Here is a 16,468-nt window from a genome sequence, read left to right as displayed (position 1 = left end):
TATCCTCACCCCTCTCTGACACATTGATTCCTCAGGTTGATCGCTTCAGCCCTAACAGAGAGGACAGCAGGATGGCCTCATCCTGTATCCTTGCCAGGAGAAGTGAGATCATGGTGGGTGCAACCTCTGTGCTCTGGGGTCTGCTTGGGGTCATTTGCATACATTTTCTTGCATACTCTACTTATCACTCTTCCTTCATTGGTTTAAAGGTTCATGTTACACCTGAATTTACTACCTGTGCCGTGTTTTACACTGGGTACTCAATCTCTGTTCTAGTTATCCCATAAACTGGTTTTACCTAGCTTCCACAGCTGAAATCCTTTGATGACCAGAAACTGAGCACTGATGAGCTGTTTATAACACTGAAGGCTTTGGTATCATCCTGTGCTTGTACTCTCAAGTCCCCTGCTACCATCCTGCTCTGCCTATACTCCTTCATTTTTCATTCTAGGGTCATAGACACTTCACTCTATGCAGAATAACTACTTGTTCTTAATATCTCCTAGTTAAAGAAATACCTGTATGTATAACAATATGTAAATGTTGCACTATACAACTCTATAAATCTAAGGAAAAATTTAAACAAATTAGATAACAGCACCTGATTCCTGGATAACTGCTGTTACAAACAAAGAAACTGAAACAAAATCCCAGGCAAGCCGGGACAAGTCCAAGCAAAGTCTGACAAGAGAAAAGATCCGAGGCCTACACTGTTACTTTAACACAGAGCAGGTAGCTATGTCACAATCAAGAATGCTGCTGTATTTGCAAGGCTGAAGGCCAGGCTGGCCCATGTCTGTCTTCATGCTGAACAAGAGCTTCCAGATTACACCTGCCTGAAGTGTAAATGAGGAGTTTCTCCCTTGACTCCCCTTCGTAGGCGGGGGGCTGAAGGACATAGAGTGGGAAGTGAGGAGTGATTTGGTTCCCTTCCTCTAGGTACAGCCTTGGACGATGGTGAGAAAAGATCAAAACATACTCCAATTACCTCCTTCCAGAATAAGTTTGTGAGCCAGGGAGACTCTTACATTCTTGGGATATGATACTTGGAGCACTTGGAGGTTGTGAGGCTACAGCCAATGGCATGTCCCTGGTGCAATTAATGAAATAAGTCTATCTTTCTGGCCAAGGGACAACCAAGTATCCCAAACTGGGGATCACCACAAGTACAGATGTGAGTCCCATCTCCACACTCTATAGCTGTGTCTGCTGTGTCAAAGGGCTAATAAACCTGGTAATTAACTGTTCCAGAGATTCTCTTCTGGCTCATTTATCATGGAATCACAGAACGGTAGGGATTGGAGGGAACCTTTAGAGATCATCCAGTCCAACACCCTGCCAAAGCAGGTTCACCTAGATCAGGTCACACAGAAACACATCCAGGTGTGTCTGGGAACCTCCAGAGAAGACCACTCCACATCATCCCTGGGCAGCCTGTGCCAGGGCTCCATCACCGTCACAGGAAAGAAGTTTTTCCTTGTGTTTAAGTGGAGCTTTTTGTGTATCAGCTTATGCCCATTATCCCTAGTCCTGCTTCTGGACACTGCAGAAAAAAGCGTTGCCCCATCCTCCTGACATCCATCCTTTAGGTACCTATACATGTTAATAGGGTAGTTCCTTAGTCTTTTCTAGGCTAAACAGCTCCAGATCTCCCAACCTTTCCTCATAAGAGAGATGTTCCAGTCTCTTGATCATCTTGGTAGCCCTCCACTGGTCTCTCTCTAGAAGTTCCCTGTCCCTCTTGAGCTGGGGAGGGCAGACAGGACACAGGACTCCAGATGAGGCCCCACTAGGGCAGAGTAGAGGGAGAGGAGAACCTGCCTTGACCTGTTGGACACACTCTTAATCTACTCAGGATGTCATTGGCCTTCTTGGCCACGAGGGCACATTGCTGGCTTGTTTATTTATCAACCAGCACTCCCAGGATTCTCTCCTCAGAGCTGCTCTCCAGCAGGTCAATTCCCCAGCCTGTACTGGTGCCTGGGGTTGTTCCTACACAGGTTTGTATTCCCACATTACACATGACACTGAATAGAATAACCGAGTGGCCTGAAAGCCCTGCCTTTCTGCTCAGCCTGCTGCAATCTACAGGGCTGGTTTGTGGGAGGTTTGGAGGCCTGCTGCCTGCTGTCCTCCATTCCTGGGGAAGCAGGAGAGCAAGGGCTGCAGGGGGGGGGGAGCGTCACAGTGAGGCTGTCAGCGCCTGCCTCCTGCATGGACAAATGGTGCGGGCAGACCAGAGGGAGAGAATGTTCATCTGCAGGAGTGAGAGTAGGAGACTGTGAAAAGGATCTAGTGCAGAGAGGAAACATGAAGAGTGAGCGTAATAAGGAAAATCTGTTTGGTGTTGCTCACAGCGAGGAGTGGGATTAGGAGAGTAGGACTTGGGGGATGGGGGAGGAAGATGAGAACGGGCCACACAACGAATGGTGCAGCGCAGCACGGTGCAGCCTGGGTGTGGGCAGCAAGCAGGCTGTCTGCTGCTCTTTTGTGCTAAGCTTCTCTGTCTGTCTCTTCTGCAGCACTGTTGCTGGCAAACCCTGCAGTGGAAAATCACAGCACTATGTCAGTACAGCGGGAGCTGTTGCCTGGTGAAGCGAGTCTGGCAGACAGCTCCCGGATGCCCATCTTGACATTGTCAGACACTTGGGAACAGCAGATGTCCCTCATCACCACCGTTCTGACCCCTCATGGCCAGCACACAGGTACTGCATCACTCTGTCCTTGCTACCTCTCCAATGCATTTACAAGTGGAGAGATCACTGAGGAGATTCAGTGAGAGGAGAAGCACAAGCTGTGGAGTGCCAGTTCTGCGTGGCAGCACTTCTGCCCTTCCACCTCCTCCTACGGCCTTGTGGGCTTGTTTTCCTGGAGTATGGGAGGAAAACTGAATTCCCACATCCTGTTTCTGAAGGTGGCACGTGTCTGTGAGAACACCAAGATACTGAGGGCAGGAAATAAAGAAATTTCCTTCACAAAATATGGATTAAAGTTGATGTGACGAATTCTTTTGATCTTCACATCTTTCCTGGAACCACATGGGGACAGCCATCCTCCTACTGTGCTGGATTTCTATGTATATGTCTCCATCCACTTGGTTTACAAGGGAGCAAACAATATTTAGTCTTGCAGCTGCTCCAGGTTACTGTCCATCTGGGATCTCTGTTTCTTCCACATTTCTTGATGTAAACTGAGGATGACTCCACTAAAATCAATTGTATCAGTTTTTCAGCTAGTGCATATCGGCATGACTCTAAGGAATTCAGTAGGTAGCTAAGTATCTCACCCCTTTTGAACTCTCTTTAATTGTTGCTTTGCTGGATGACCACTCTTTAACAGCAGCTAACAGTAGGAATGAGAACACCAAGGCTGTTCTGTGCAGCCATATTTCAGGGCAGATAGGGTGCCTCAAGAATTGTCACTGTTTGGGCATCAGGCCACAAAGCCAACCAAACAGATGGAGATGAGGGCAGGGAGGAGCCAGGAAGATGATGGAGTGCACATGCATCTCTTTCACCGGGAGTACTGCCATCAGTGCTTGTGAGTTGTTGGTACACTTGTCTGTACAATGACCATGCCTATTCATTCAAAATCCACCATCATGCATCATGTATGAGTGTTAAGAAGTTTTTTACTATTAATCCAGAGCAGAAAGAGAGCTCTCTTTTTGACTGTTAAATGGAGGCTGTGCTTTTCACCAGATTGATAAAATCACACTTGCTCTTAACTTCACAGAGGACACACTGGACCTTGCTGAAGCTGTGTTAGCTTCACATGCTGTTTGACTGCTCTCAATGTGATTCCTGATGCCGTCACACCATTTCATCTCCTTCCAAAAAATACTGTAGGAAAAAAGGGCCAACTGTGCTCTTTCTGGTATCTGTTGCCAAGGCAAGTCTGCTGAAAGCAGACCTCAAGAGGCCCTGCGTCTTACCTGGGTGCCTGCTCCCACATCCTGAGTTGAGTGGTCTACTTTTTGGGTGCTCACTACCTACTTTTTTTTTTGTCTGTAAATGGGCAGCACTTGAAATATCTACAGTTTTCTAGACCCTCATTATATATTTTTCACAATCTCAGCTGACAGTATGCTTGTGTAATTGCCATCTAAATACCTCACCTGTTCAGCCAGCAACATCCTCCTTCTGATCAGTGGTGGATACATGTGTGAGAAGTCACCTACTCACACAGCTTATCTAAGTCTGTTGAATTGGCAACACATGGTTGAAAATCTCCAGTTTCAAGAGCAGGTTTGATCTTCATGCTCTGTTTTGAGCTGCAATAAACCCAGGAAGATTTGCTACTAGATTAATACTGAAAATGATAAAAGGTTTCTGGTGGAGAAAGCAAATTTCTTTCTCTGTTGAAGACAGCTTTTCATGTTGTCAGTGCTGTCTCCATTAGAAGTTGCAGTTTCCTATGACCCTGCGTTCTTTGTCCAACTCTTCCCATCTCTTGTTTACTTCCTTATGGTAAATTACAAGCACTTCTGTTTTGTTTGCAAGAGTGATAATCATTCTATCTGCTATTCTGACTGACAACCACATATTAAACGGGAGTCTTCCACTGTAATACAAATACCTCTCTCTAAATGCTGGCAAATCTTAGGTCTTTCTTTGGCTTTCAGTCAAATAAAATAAGGCATTCTGTTCTAGATAAATTTAAAATGTTTTCCTTGCATCCTCTTAAGCAAATCTTATGGTCAATACCAACAGTATATGACATGCAACTCTTTCTAAAAAAACTCCCATATACTATTGTTGGTACAAATGCAAATAATTCACATCATGCATTTTCATATCTCCTTTAATCAGTAACAGCAAGCAGAATTCATATATCACCTCAGCTAGTGACAGTTGGGTTAACTATTTTTCCTATGAAGAGTGTACTGTTTGTATCTCTATCAAAAATTAGCATGAGGAAGGGACGGTTGAATTCAATGATTGGAGGAAGAGACAATTGCATTATTTCACCAGCAGTTCCTGCTGCTGCCTCGCTACCTCTCTCATCAACATCCACAGCAGCCTTATGAACAACCTAGGTAGAAAGAAAACAGACAGTCATTCTGGGAACACAACAGTCACCTAAGAGATGAATCAGACCCTTTTAAAGCTGCTCTGCTTTTGACAATCCACTGAGAAGTGAGTACAGGCAGCAAAGATGTGAGCTGTGGTGTTGTAGTCATGGCTGGTTTAAATGAGGATCAGGATGGAGCTACAGAAATTACCTCAAAAAAACCCAAAAGTCCTAGACTATTTTCCTCTGTCTCCACTTGTTTGCACATCTCCAGGGTGGGAGGACAGGCTGTGGTGTGCCTGGGACCATTTGTGGCTTCCTTTGAGGAGCAAGGCAGGGGTTGATGTTCCTGCCATTTTCCAGATACCACCCAAAAAAATCTTGGCCAATACCAGTCTTGGAAAAAAACAGATGTGTACCAAACTAATCTGATCTCTACTGTCACCAAGGGCCAAACTCCTCTTGCAAGATTGCAGTCTGAGGCCAGCATAAGCCCAGCTGCTGGGAAGCTGGGAGCTGTATTTAGCTGGTATTTCTTGCTGCTACTACAGATGGTTTTTCCTGCATGTTCATAAAACAAAGGAGAGGGCCAACAGCCACAGACTTACTTTAGAAACCTTCAGCTCGGAGGTGCCGGTGATGCCAGAGAGGTCTGCGTGGTCCGTGAACACATCCACAATTCCCATCTTGCTAAGGGTTTTTGTTATTTCATAGCTCCCAGAAATAGAGAATTTGGGGAAATAGAGGCTCACCAGCCTGTTAAGTGCAGGAGAAACATAGATTGTGGTGAGAAAGATACTTCACCAAGGTAAATGATGGTGAGAAAGCCATGTAAATCCCATTAGTGTCAAATGCCAGAGAATTGGACCCTGAGTGTATAATGAACGCTAATTCAATTGCTGGTGCTTCCTATGGTGATACAAGCACTATTATTATTATTATTATTATTAATATTATTACTACCACTACTACTACTACCATCATCATTATCATCATCTAGTGTTTTGCTTTGACACTCTGAGAACACTCTACAAATGAGGACAGTAAGAGCCCCTCTTTACAGCCAGAGATGATGAGGAGTGAAGGTTGCTGCCCATGTTTTCCCATGCTTCAAGCATGGGAAAACCTGAGTTTGGCCCAGAGAGAGTTTTCTTGGGGAGAAGTGTTACAAGCCCCAGCACTTCAAAGCAAAACAGTGTTTTTGGCATAACTGTGGCATTTGACATGGCTCCAGGGAAGGTCTATGCCCTGCTGCCAGTACCTTTGGGCACTATCCTCTAATCATGTGGTGACCATGGTCATATTTGCCTTTGACTGGGAGCTATCTATAGGTAGTTCCTGCTTATTGTGCTTTCTGTTGGATTTCTCTGCATGTACTGTCAAGGGATCCTCAGGGCCCCCAAGTCACTGATGACAGCAGCTCAAGTCTTTTTCTGTCTTGTCCAGAGACAGCTTGGGTTGAATAGCAAGACAAACTCCACTGCTGTAGCCTTCATGTGATACTGCCTGGGACACTAGAAGACGATGGGACCAAGTGTATTAACACTGATGTCAACATAATACAGAACTGAAATTGCCACTTGGTTCTCACAGCCTCCCCCATGAAGAACTTATTTCTACATTTATCTTGAAGGAACTTGAACCAAGAATTCATTCAGATGAGGATTTTTATGATCTTCCAGCTAAGAATTAGACATTTATATTTTTCATAGTTGAGGTATCATCTTAATTACCTCTTGTACAATTTGCTACCCATTTTGTTTTCATTAACTGCGCTAGCGTTCGTATAATGATGCACCAAGAATCATGGGTGTGAACTGCACAACCTTATTAGTTGTGAATCAGAGTAGAGCTTGGTAAATCAGGCAGATACTAACTTGATATTACTCATCTACTGGTGCTAAGATCTATTCCCTCCCAGACAAACAAGGATGTAAAACATTGGCTGATGTTAGAGTCAATGGCAGGAGCTAACACAACCTCATCAGATTTTCGTAGTTTCAAAACCAAAATGCAGGAAAATCAGGACACCCACAATTTATCACTAGCTTGTTCTAACAACCACTGTGTGTTGCAATAGTTCTTGTAAGAAAGACATTTGTGTAGGGCATATTAGCTATGTATGCATTACTACAAACTGTTTAAGTTATCGTTTATATGGTTTATTTAAGGTTTAGACATATGTTTGAGTCATGGTGTGTCAGTGACATATGAGAGGTGAAACACGTGAGCTGAAACCTCAGTATGGGAGATTTGCCTTAGAATTGCCACCTTCCCACTCTGGCAGTGGACTGTTTTAGAAATGCCAACCTAGGCTTGCAATTCAGGACTCTTGGGAGCCCCGGAGGATGATCTCTGCTCTGGTGGAGGGAGTAGCAGGTTGCTCAGGGATCAACAAGAGAATAGTTAAATACTAACCAGCTGCAAGATTTTACAGCTAGGGCACACAAATCAAAAATAACCCACTCAGTTCCCAGAGTCTATAGTTCATAGTTTTTTCCTTCTCAAAAAAGAAAAAAAGACTATAAATCTAGGTGCTGCTGTAACTGACTAGCAGAAGATTACCTCTGGAAGAGATGGTCTGACCATTCCTGGATGATTTCCTTGACCAGAGTTTGCTCTAACTGCTTCATTTTCCCTTCTGCTGGCAGAACCAGAAACGCAGTAGCACTCCCATTATAATGAAGTCGTACTACAGTGCATGACAGCTCCTTGTCAAAATAGAAGTCAAATCTTCCAATCTGGTGCATCATAGGGACCTTCACAGTAGTTTTAGCATCCACAAAGAATTCCCTTTCTTCGGTATGCTCTGGTTTAAAAGGCTTTTCCCAGTTGCCTGATACAGAGAAAGAGAGAATGCAACAAATACTTCGTGTCCCGTCTCATCATAAATTGAATTTTATATAACTAGTAATAATATCTACCTAGTCCTCCGTTTGTTAAATTCAGTATTTTTCAAATATGTTTTAAAATGTGTATCACAGTAAGGCAAGAATATTTTACCTGGTCACTAGTGCACTGAATTTCAATTTCACTTTATTTTTCAGATGCCATTAATGAACTAATTAGGCATTTTATTTGTACCTACCACTACTTTTCTGTTCAGGCGATCTAAGTGGCCTTTCTAAAAGTTGCCATTTAAGACCTTACCTGACAATGTCTGTGTAATCCTGCATTGTATGCAGTTCATTTCCATTGACTTCAATCATAAGCCTCAATTTGTAGATAAATCTAATGTAAGATCTCATATCTGAGTGTTGGTATGTCAAGCTTAAGAGCACATGATCTAACCAACATCAGAAATGCTCTGTGTTTCCACTTTATTCTTAAAATATCCTCCTCTGTTCATCACTAGCTTCTTCCATATATAAATATGTTACTGTGAATACATAAAGATAGGAATGAATAATGTGAATGCAAATTCTAGAGGACTTACCTTTAAAAAAAACAAAGCTAGTCAGAATCATTACAGTTTGTGGATCCATGTCCTTGATCAAATTCTTAATTTTCCCATATGTTTTCCTCTCTATATAATCATTGATCTGCTCCTCAGCCTCTGTGGGATTTTTAAAGTCAGTGGTAAAAGCCTCCAGCTGATATAGAGCTTCAGCATCATCTAAAAACTTTTTCAGAGGTTTCAGCTTCTCTGTTAGAAAGATGGCATTTCCCATGTTGAGTTGAACCCCATTCTCAGGGTCACTCAGCATGTGGATGAGGTTGTGAAAGCCTTCATGTATCTCTTTCTCCTGAATCTCTGTAAGGTTGAAGGTGAGTCCTTCCAGGATCTGAGTCTGGGTGGTTGATCTAGCCCCTAGGGCTAGCATTGCAAATGCACTGGAGATGCTTACAGGAGAGAAGAAAATGTTCTCATTAGGTGCTTCCAGTGCAACCTCTTTAAAAAGCTCAAAAGCAAAGTCAGCATTGTTTGGCACTAGTTTGAGGCAAGCGACTGCTTCACCTCCATGATGCATGTGGGGTTTAGGTTCATTTGGTTCATGTCTGTTGTTGTGATCGGTGAAGAGCTGACTATGGGCAACAGTATGAATCCCAGCTAGTAGCAAGATTTTGTAGAACACGGACTTCATCTTCTTGTGTTAAAATCCTATGGGGGAGAAAAAGAGAAGCTATTACTAAGGTAAGTAAATTAATTAAGTTCAAATAATTATTCTGTCATTCCCACTGAATAAGAAATCTTATCTCTAACTTTTGTCATCAGTTTCTATGTTTTCCAACTCTCGTCAGATGTTTTTTAAGTTTCCCAGGCCTCCTGGCAAGTCTCCATCAACTCCTTCTGCCACTTTCACCCTACATACCTGCAAGGGAAAAATTCTGCATGGTCTAACTGAATACACAGAACACTCAGCAGGCCACAGAGCAGAGCATAGCCCATCAGAAAACACATCATGGCTAATACCTAGAGGAATGCGATACCACTGTGCTTTTAACACTAGTGTTTTTTGATAACTACTGGAAAGAATATCTGCTTTTACTCACAAGATCTGTATGCTTTCTGAGTAAAAGAAGGAAGAGGGAATTCATGCAAATGAGGAGCAATCAGTAGCTATTCTGTACAAACAGAAATTGAGCAAACAGGCATGGAGAAGATCTTTAAATAAACTTTTGGTCAGGTTGATAAGGCACCCTATTTCAAGAGAGGACGAAAGATGGCAGCTGTTTTCTTTTTCAGTGGCGAACTGAATGTAAATGCCCGTGTCTCTAAGGAATAGGTGCTCTTTTCTTTCTGAATAAAAATGGTGTAACATTTTAGTAACCTGAAGTACCATGTTGTCTCTTAATAGACAAACCAAACATTGGAGAGGGTTCATTTTCAGCACAGAAGAAGGAGTCAGTGTCATTAACAAAGCCGGGGCCTTGTGTTTATCAGATGCTGTACTGGTCAAAGTGCGATACATTTATCAAACAGTTGGCTGTAGTAGCTACATTCCTTTGCAGAGCTGACACCCTGCACTGTATAAGCACTTACAAAGGGACCTTGGAAATATGGGTATGAATGTCCCAATGGGCCTCATTTCTGAGGAATCTAGGGCATAGCACTGGTGAGTGAATTGCAAAGGATTTGAGAAGTTTATGAGACAGATTTGCTAAAACTTGTTCAAGGAGTAAACCAACAGTAAACCAATAGCACCCTTCTGCTCTGGCATGATTCAATTTGAGGGACTGTCGTAAGAAAGTGCTATGCTCACAGGTGCTTTTGCTATAACATCAGAGGGAGAAATTTGTAATAGTAGTTGAATATCTGGTTACAGTTAGAGCTACATAAGAACAATGAAACATTTTTGAGCTATGATCTAATATTTAAACATTTACATATTTGATATGACTATTTCTAAAATCAAGCCTACTTGCAATAACACCCACTGTTTTACTGACAAATGGAAGAACCATAAGAGTTCTTGGTAACTACATTTTCAATTACTTTTCATAGTAGTAGCATAGTAGTTTTCAATTATAGTTTGGCATAATCTAGTTTTGACACTGAAACAATACTTCTCAATACATCTAGCTACTTGTGACTCAATATAAGAGCTCCAGTTCTGAAAATTTAAGACTGCTATCAGTGAGCCAATGTATTAGTCAGACTTGAAAAGATATCAGCTCCCAAATAAAAGTATCAAAGCTAAGCCTAATCTGTTTCTACATATCCAGCAGGCTGATTCAGAAGCTGCCTCTGGATAAATTATTCACTGTGAACTGTTTACTCAGCTGCAGTTGTAATTTATTAAGAATAACATGTCTACCAAAGAATGAAACATTTCATTTTCAACATAAGTTACCACCTGTTCCCTATCTCATCACATTTAATATTTATTACAAAACACAGCAGATAGATGGAGTTTTCAATATACACATTGAACTGCCAATTTCTATTTACTTGGAATGCAAAGTAGACATGGAATTTAACCGACATAGCTTCAAAATTATGGCTAATGTTTTTGCTGTAAGGATTCTGTAAAATGCTGATTACAGTTTTCTGAAGGTTTTTTTCCTATCCTGATACTTTTTCTCTATGTAGTTACAACATGTTTGGATTTTGTAGTAGTTTATATACTTTCAAGGAATCAATTTCATTTTATTACATCTCTGAATTAACAAATAAATACAATCTGAATCTGAATCGTCCATCTGCTACTGGCCAATCACAAACAGTCAAGACTCATGAGTTAACCCTCACAAAAATCTTTATAATTGTTGATTTTAAAATTGTAAGACTATAAAAGACTCTGCAGCCGCAGTTTGTAGAGGTCTTTTTAGTTGTTTAAGCCTTGAAGCTAAAGTAGCCCACTCTATTATGCCTTTCTTTGAAACTTAAAGGTTTTTGAAAGAGAATTTTCATGCTGTAAGCCTTAAGAATATGATTGGGGATTGTTACTTCATATATGATATTTACTATTTCAGCTGAAATTATTGTGGCTTCTAGGTTAACAAGTGACTAGCCAGTGATAAACTGACAGTAGAGACCCTTTCAGTATGAGGCATAAGATACAGATTCTCATCTGGTCTTAATGATTGAGGGATTTTCCTGCTGAGCATACTTGCTAACAATTTACTAAAATGCAAAGAGCTGAGAACCTGTGCTAACAAGCCCTTAGGGATTTCCCTGTTTGAAGGGGCTAATTTTTCAAGACGATTCCCATCTTAAGGCCTTTACATATATAATCTCTGGAAAAAGTTTGTCCATAAACATGAGAGTAGAAACAAGAAGCTCTTCAATTCTGATTTCAGATCTACACTGACTTTTTTCGTAGCCTGGAAGGAAACCTGCTAATGTCTCTACCTCTTCTCATGTCCTTATTCAATGACAGTATATTTGTAGCATTCAAGAAAAAGTTGCTTTCATGAAGAGCTTTCAATCAAATTAGATGACGGCACAAGAGCATGCCAACACCTGGAGGACAGTGTTCCTTTAAGCAATTTTTTGTAATAGACTTGATGATAACACTTGTTGAATATATTACCTATTCTCTATAATAGTCTTCCCTATCATGCAACCCAGAATGTCAGTACTTTTTTTGGACGGTCTATCCTAGAAAGAAAATGTAGGAAAGTTAGATAAAGTTACCCTAGAATAATTCCATCAGAAGACCCGGAAGTGAGTTAGTTTTCTGACTGATAGAACTTGCTGGTTTGTGAATATAGCTAATTTGTCCACTTTAGGGCTGATCTTTGTCTCTGTGATTTGGAGAGAAAATTAGGAAGACAATTTTCTGCCTGAGCATCCCATGTAATAGTCCAGGAGATGAATATTCACCCCATGCTACTCCCAAAAGATGTTCTCACTGATAAACTCCTTTCAGACAGGAAAATTTGCACTGCTCAAAAACATGCAGGCATGAAAGAGAAAAGCTGTTTGCTCACCAGATGGTGCTGCTTCCCTCCTGATTACTTCTAAATGAGGAAATCTGAGAAATTTGTTTCCTGAAAGCTGCATTGTGTAGGTACCAAGCACATAAAGTCACGGCCCCACTAATTTCTGCTACACAGGGCCATATTCCCCCCATCTCCCCAGTAAAAATCACCTAAGCATGCAAAAAAGTCACAAAAGAAAGACTTGATTAGTTCTTTGTGTGAGAAAAAGACCTCAGAAGCCTACTGTCCAGGACCTACTCATAGGAACCCTAGAAACTCCCATATACTTTCCTGGATGGCCAGAAAGCTCTCTTTGTACCCCACTGTATGCACCTCGACATGTTCAGGGGCTTTCTAGACTGATCAGACATTTACTTCTCCCATGATGCAAAGTTTTGATGTGTCTGTGCCTGAGACCCCTCAGGATATTGCAAGCACAAGCCAAGGACATTGGATTCTGCAGAGAACCCAGCCACTGTGGCTATTTCATTAAAACTAACTCATTTTGCAGCAGAAACATGGAAGACAAGTTTATGCTACCTTTAGAATGTATGTGACTGTGAACAGTCATCTATGACGCTGTTCCCAGTGTCATCTATGTTCTTTCTGTAAAACAACTTAGCATTGGAGAACTCATCTGGGAAGTACATCATCCAAGAGTGGTTTCACCCACTCTTTTGATCTACAAACATGTGAGTACAAGCTCTTACTCTTCTACTAGGACACCAACAGTATTTGCAATTGAACCTGAGCTACTGCACACACTCAGGGATGAAGCATCAGAATAAAAAAGAACCAATGTAGTGGTTAGGGGAGTCAGGTAGGACAGTGGAGATTTTCTTCTCTCTGCAAAGCTGCATCAATCTCAAGAACATATCAGACCAGGTTCCCAGTTTCTCTTCTCCAGTGTGCACCTGATCGATGCCTGGTCTCTGGCTCCATGTTGGTTTCACTGTGATCTTAGCTCCCCTGTGTACGTGGAGAAGACAATTTTCTCTCCTTTCCCTCAACAGTCTTGTAATCTGATGATTAGGAGATATCTCATATAAAATAAGGAGATGTCTCATCTAAAAGGGAAGCAGATCTTAGATTTCCCTGTCCCTAAACAAAGATATTTCTTGTAGACCTTGAATACAAAAATTAGAATTACAAAGAAGAATCGCTAAAACATTTAAAAAAACCTATAAATACCAGTCCTCAGGCTTTTAATGCGGCAGAGCCTTTTTCCTCTGGCAAAAAGTACACCTGGGAAAGACCTAGTTCTAAGCATTTAGGATTTTTTGACTCCAGAGGTCACCTTGCTTCCCTGAAAGGCAACTATATACTGCACTCTATAAGATTCTTACTCCTCCTGCCAGCCACTTGACAATATGCAGGCAACTCTATGACTAAATTGTGATGCCTACATCTTTTATATCTAGCTGACCCAATAAAAGCCTCTTTATCACAGGAATAATTGCTAAAACAGATTTAAGTATAAGACATTGCCCCAGAAAAGACTTAAAATCAATGATGTGCCACAAGAGAACATACTTTTGAAGTATTTATAAGGAATCAAAAAAATCACTACTTACAGGAGCCTCCAAGAGTCCTGCTGTCTTCACTAGGACCAACCTGCAGCTCCCTCTCTTATTTACACTGTTAAATGGCATTATGAAAGCAAAGCGTCCTCTAGAAAACATTAACCAGGGCAGACAAGTGTTATTACTTTAGGAATGGTGCAGAGTAAACAGTGAAGACAATTTTTCAGGGGAGGCATCTGATTTTTGCTGTATATGCATGATGAGACCCTGCTGGTGCTTAACAACAGTCATAAGAGTCCTCCCACATTTCTCCAGATCCTCTTGCTAGGAATCCAACTCCTCACTTTAACAAATCCATCACAGGCATCATTAACTTCTGTAAACTGCATGAATTCATATAGTAGAAGTACTGAAATGAGTAAAATTAAACAAATACATAATACTAGACAAGAACCCAAGGAAAAGAAAGCTGGATGCCTGCTGCAGACAAATCTCATCTTTGTTTTTTTTGCACAGAGCTATTTTGCTTCCTCTACACCTTTTAATAGCTTTTATTTGGCATATTTGTTTTAAATGATTCACAATTTGTTCATTATCTATATTGCCATTAATAAGGGTTGGTTTTTGAGGACAACACTAGTAAACTCTAAAGAAGTGATTCTGATGTTTGTAGTGGCTGAGGGGTGTTATAGGGGTGGACACAATGGCAGAGATGGGCAGTCAGGAGCACATGGTACCCAGCACACTCCAACCAGTTTGGTGTCACCAGTACCTCATGCAGCAATGGATTGAAGGACAAAGTGTTGCCCTGTGCTCCACGAGTGTGGACTGGCACAAGATGCAGCCATTACAGAAATGCAGGCTGGCTACAGAAGTGTCTGGCTGGTACATGTAAGATGCTTTCACATAGAGGTGGACCCGTGTGGTCAGACCTCCTGTCTGACATGATTTCTCCCTTAAAGACAAACTCCATGCAGGAGGACGTTCTCCTGCAGCACCCATGGAGGGGTAACCACAGGGGCTATGCTAATGAGGAGACTGAAAAAAGTTCACAGTTCAGTGCTCGGCTGAACACCATCCACCCAGGAGGAGCATTCACTTGGGAGGCAGGAGATTGTAGGAGGAAAGGTGCTATACTTCACAGAATCATAGAGTCATTTAGGATGGAAAAGGCTTTTAAGATCAAATCCAGCCATAAAGCTACCACTGCCAAGACCACCACTAAAGCCATGTCCCTAAGCACTACATCTACCCATCTGTTAAATACCTCCAGGGACGATGACTCCACCACTTCCATGAGCAGCTTATTCCAGTGCTTGACAACCCTTTCAGTGAAGATTTTTTTCCTAATGTTCAATATAAACTTCCCTTGGTACAACTTGAGGCCACTTCCTCTTGTCCTATTGCTTCTAACTTGGGAGAAAAGACAGACCTGCATCTCATCACAGTCTACTTTCAGGTAGTTATAGAGAGCCTTCTCTTCTCCAGACTAAACCACTACAGTTACCTCAGCTGCTCCTCATAAGACTTGTTCTCTAGACCCTTCACCGGCCTCATTGCCATTCCAGCACCTCAGTGTCCTTCTTCTAGTGAAAATGTCTTTGCCTGTAGTGTACTTTAAGGAAAGATTCTTTCAGAAAGAAAAGCTTTACAATAGCAGAATAACTGTTTTGTTAGATTTTTCCTGAGGGGTTAGGAGCAAATGGAAGCATTTCTTTTCCTCTGTTTTCCAGCATATATCCCTGCACATGTGAAACTATCAGTAGGTGCAACATGGAGGGTTCTATGCATGCAGGGCTGTCAGAGCTGCTGCAAATCCTCTTTCATGACTTTTCTTCTTTTTCTCTTCTGCAGATGCCTTTCACCAGCGCAAAGATAAGTAGAGCAGTTCAGTATGTGTTTTGATCCAGGCTTCTAGAACATGTTTGAATTGTTTACCAGCTGGTAAAACAGCAGTTAGGCACATGCAGCCTATTTCTCTTTAAAGTAACAAATGAAAACAGCCTCTGAAGTTACAAAGCCTTGCCTAGGGCATGTTCAGGCTGAAGATTAATAATACATGCACCAAGAGACAAATAAGAACACAATTAAAGAAAAAAGTGTAGCTCTGAGTAAAGTTATTGAGAAATATAAAGAAAAAAAGATTTACTTAATATGACTTTGTTAAAGACCAATTTAGTCTTGCAATTGAAAGTACCCTTTACCTGCTGATGTTGTCATGGGAGTATAAGAGAGAAAATGAATGAAGTAAAATCTAATCTCCAACATTATATGCAATACAATACCCAATTTCTTTTCCCTCTTATTTACAAGTTTCATTCAATCATATATATTATCAAGAAATTTACAGAGAGTCTGTTTCAATGTTTGATAGCAGAGTATGTTGCATGTGAACTTGTAACACTGTGCAGGCAGCAGGCTTATGTAGGCACTTCTCTGGTATTTTGAGACAGCTTGTTAGCAGCAATGCTATTAGGAATCCTTCCATTTGATCCACTTGGTCTGGAATGTCAGATATCTTATTATTTTATACCCTAAGTTACTTTTAGTTTTTTAAAAATAAT

General features: G+C 41.4%; 1 protein-coding gene across 1 annotated transcript; it reads right to left on the bottom strand.

The window, feature by feature from the left end:
* Positions 1-4,839: 4,839 nt before the first annotated feature.
* Positions 4,840-9,098, bottom strand: LOC104560700 (alpha-1-antiproteinase 2). Its single transcript, XM_010206120.1, has 4 exons — positions 8,450-9,098; positions 7,579-7,849; positions 5,622-5,769; positions 4,840-5,034 (listed from the first exon to the last, which is right to left on the bottom strand). Exons 1-4 carry the CDS (start codon positions 9,096-9,098, stop codon positions 4,840-4,842), a joined length of 1,263 nt encoding a protein of 420 aa, XP_010204422.1.
* Between the last annotated feature and the right edge of the window lie 7,370 nt (positions 9,099-16,468).

The sequence above is a fragment of the Colius striatus genome, chromosome 6 (genome assembly GCF_028858725.1).
Source record: "Colius striatus isolate bColStr4 chromosome 6, bColStr4.1.hap1, whole genome shotgun sequence".
In the NCBI taxonomy this organism is placed as follows: Eukaryota; Metazoa; Chordata; class Aves; order Coliiformes; family Coliidae; genus Colius; species Colius striatus.
The sequence above is the reverse complement of the archived record's forward strand: the minus strand, read 5'-3'. Positions and strand labels throughout refer to the sequence as shown.

Bases quoted from the DNA above. Each gene is read 5' to 3' on its own strand.
- LOC104560700 (XM_010206120.1), bottom strand. From the start codon at position 9,098: ATGAAGTCCGTGTTCTACAAAATCTTGCTACTAGCTGGGATTCATACT. The intron at 7,850-8,449 runs GTAAGTCCTCTA...TCTCTGTATCAG, and splicing joins TAGCTTTGTTTTTTTTAAAG to GCAACTGGGAAAAGCCTTTT. The intron at 5,770-7,578 runs GTAATCTTCTGC...TGCACTTAACAG, and splicing joins TCAGACCATCTCTTCCAGAG to GCTGGTGAGCCTCTATTTCC.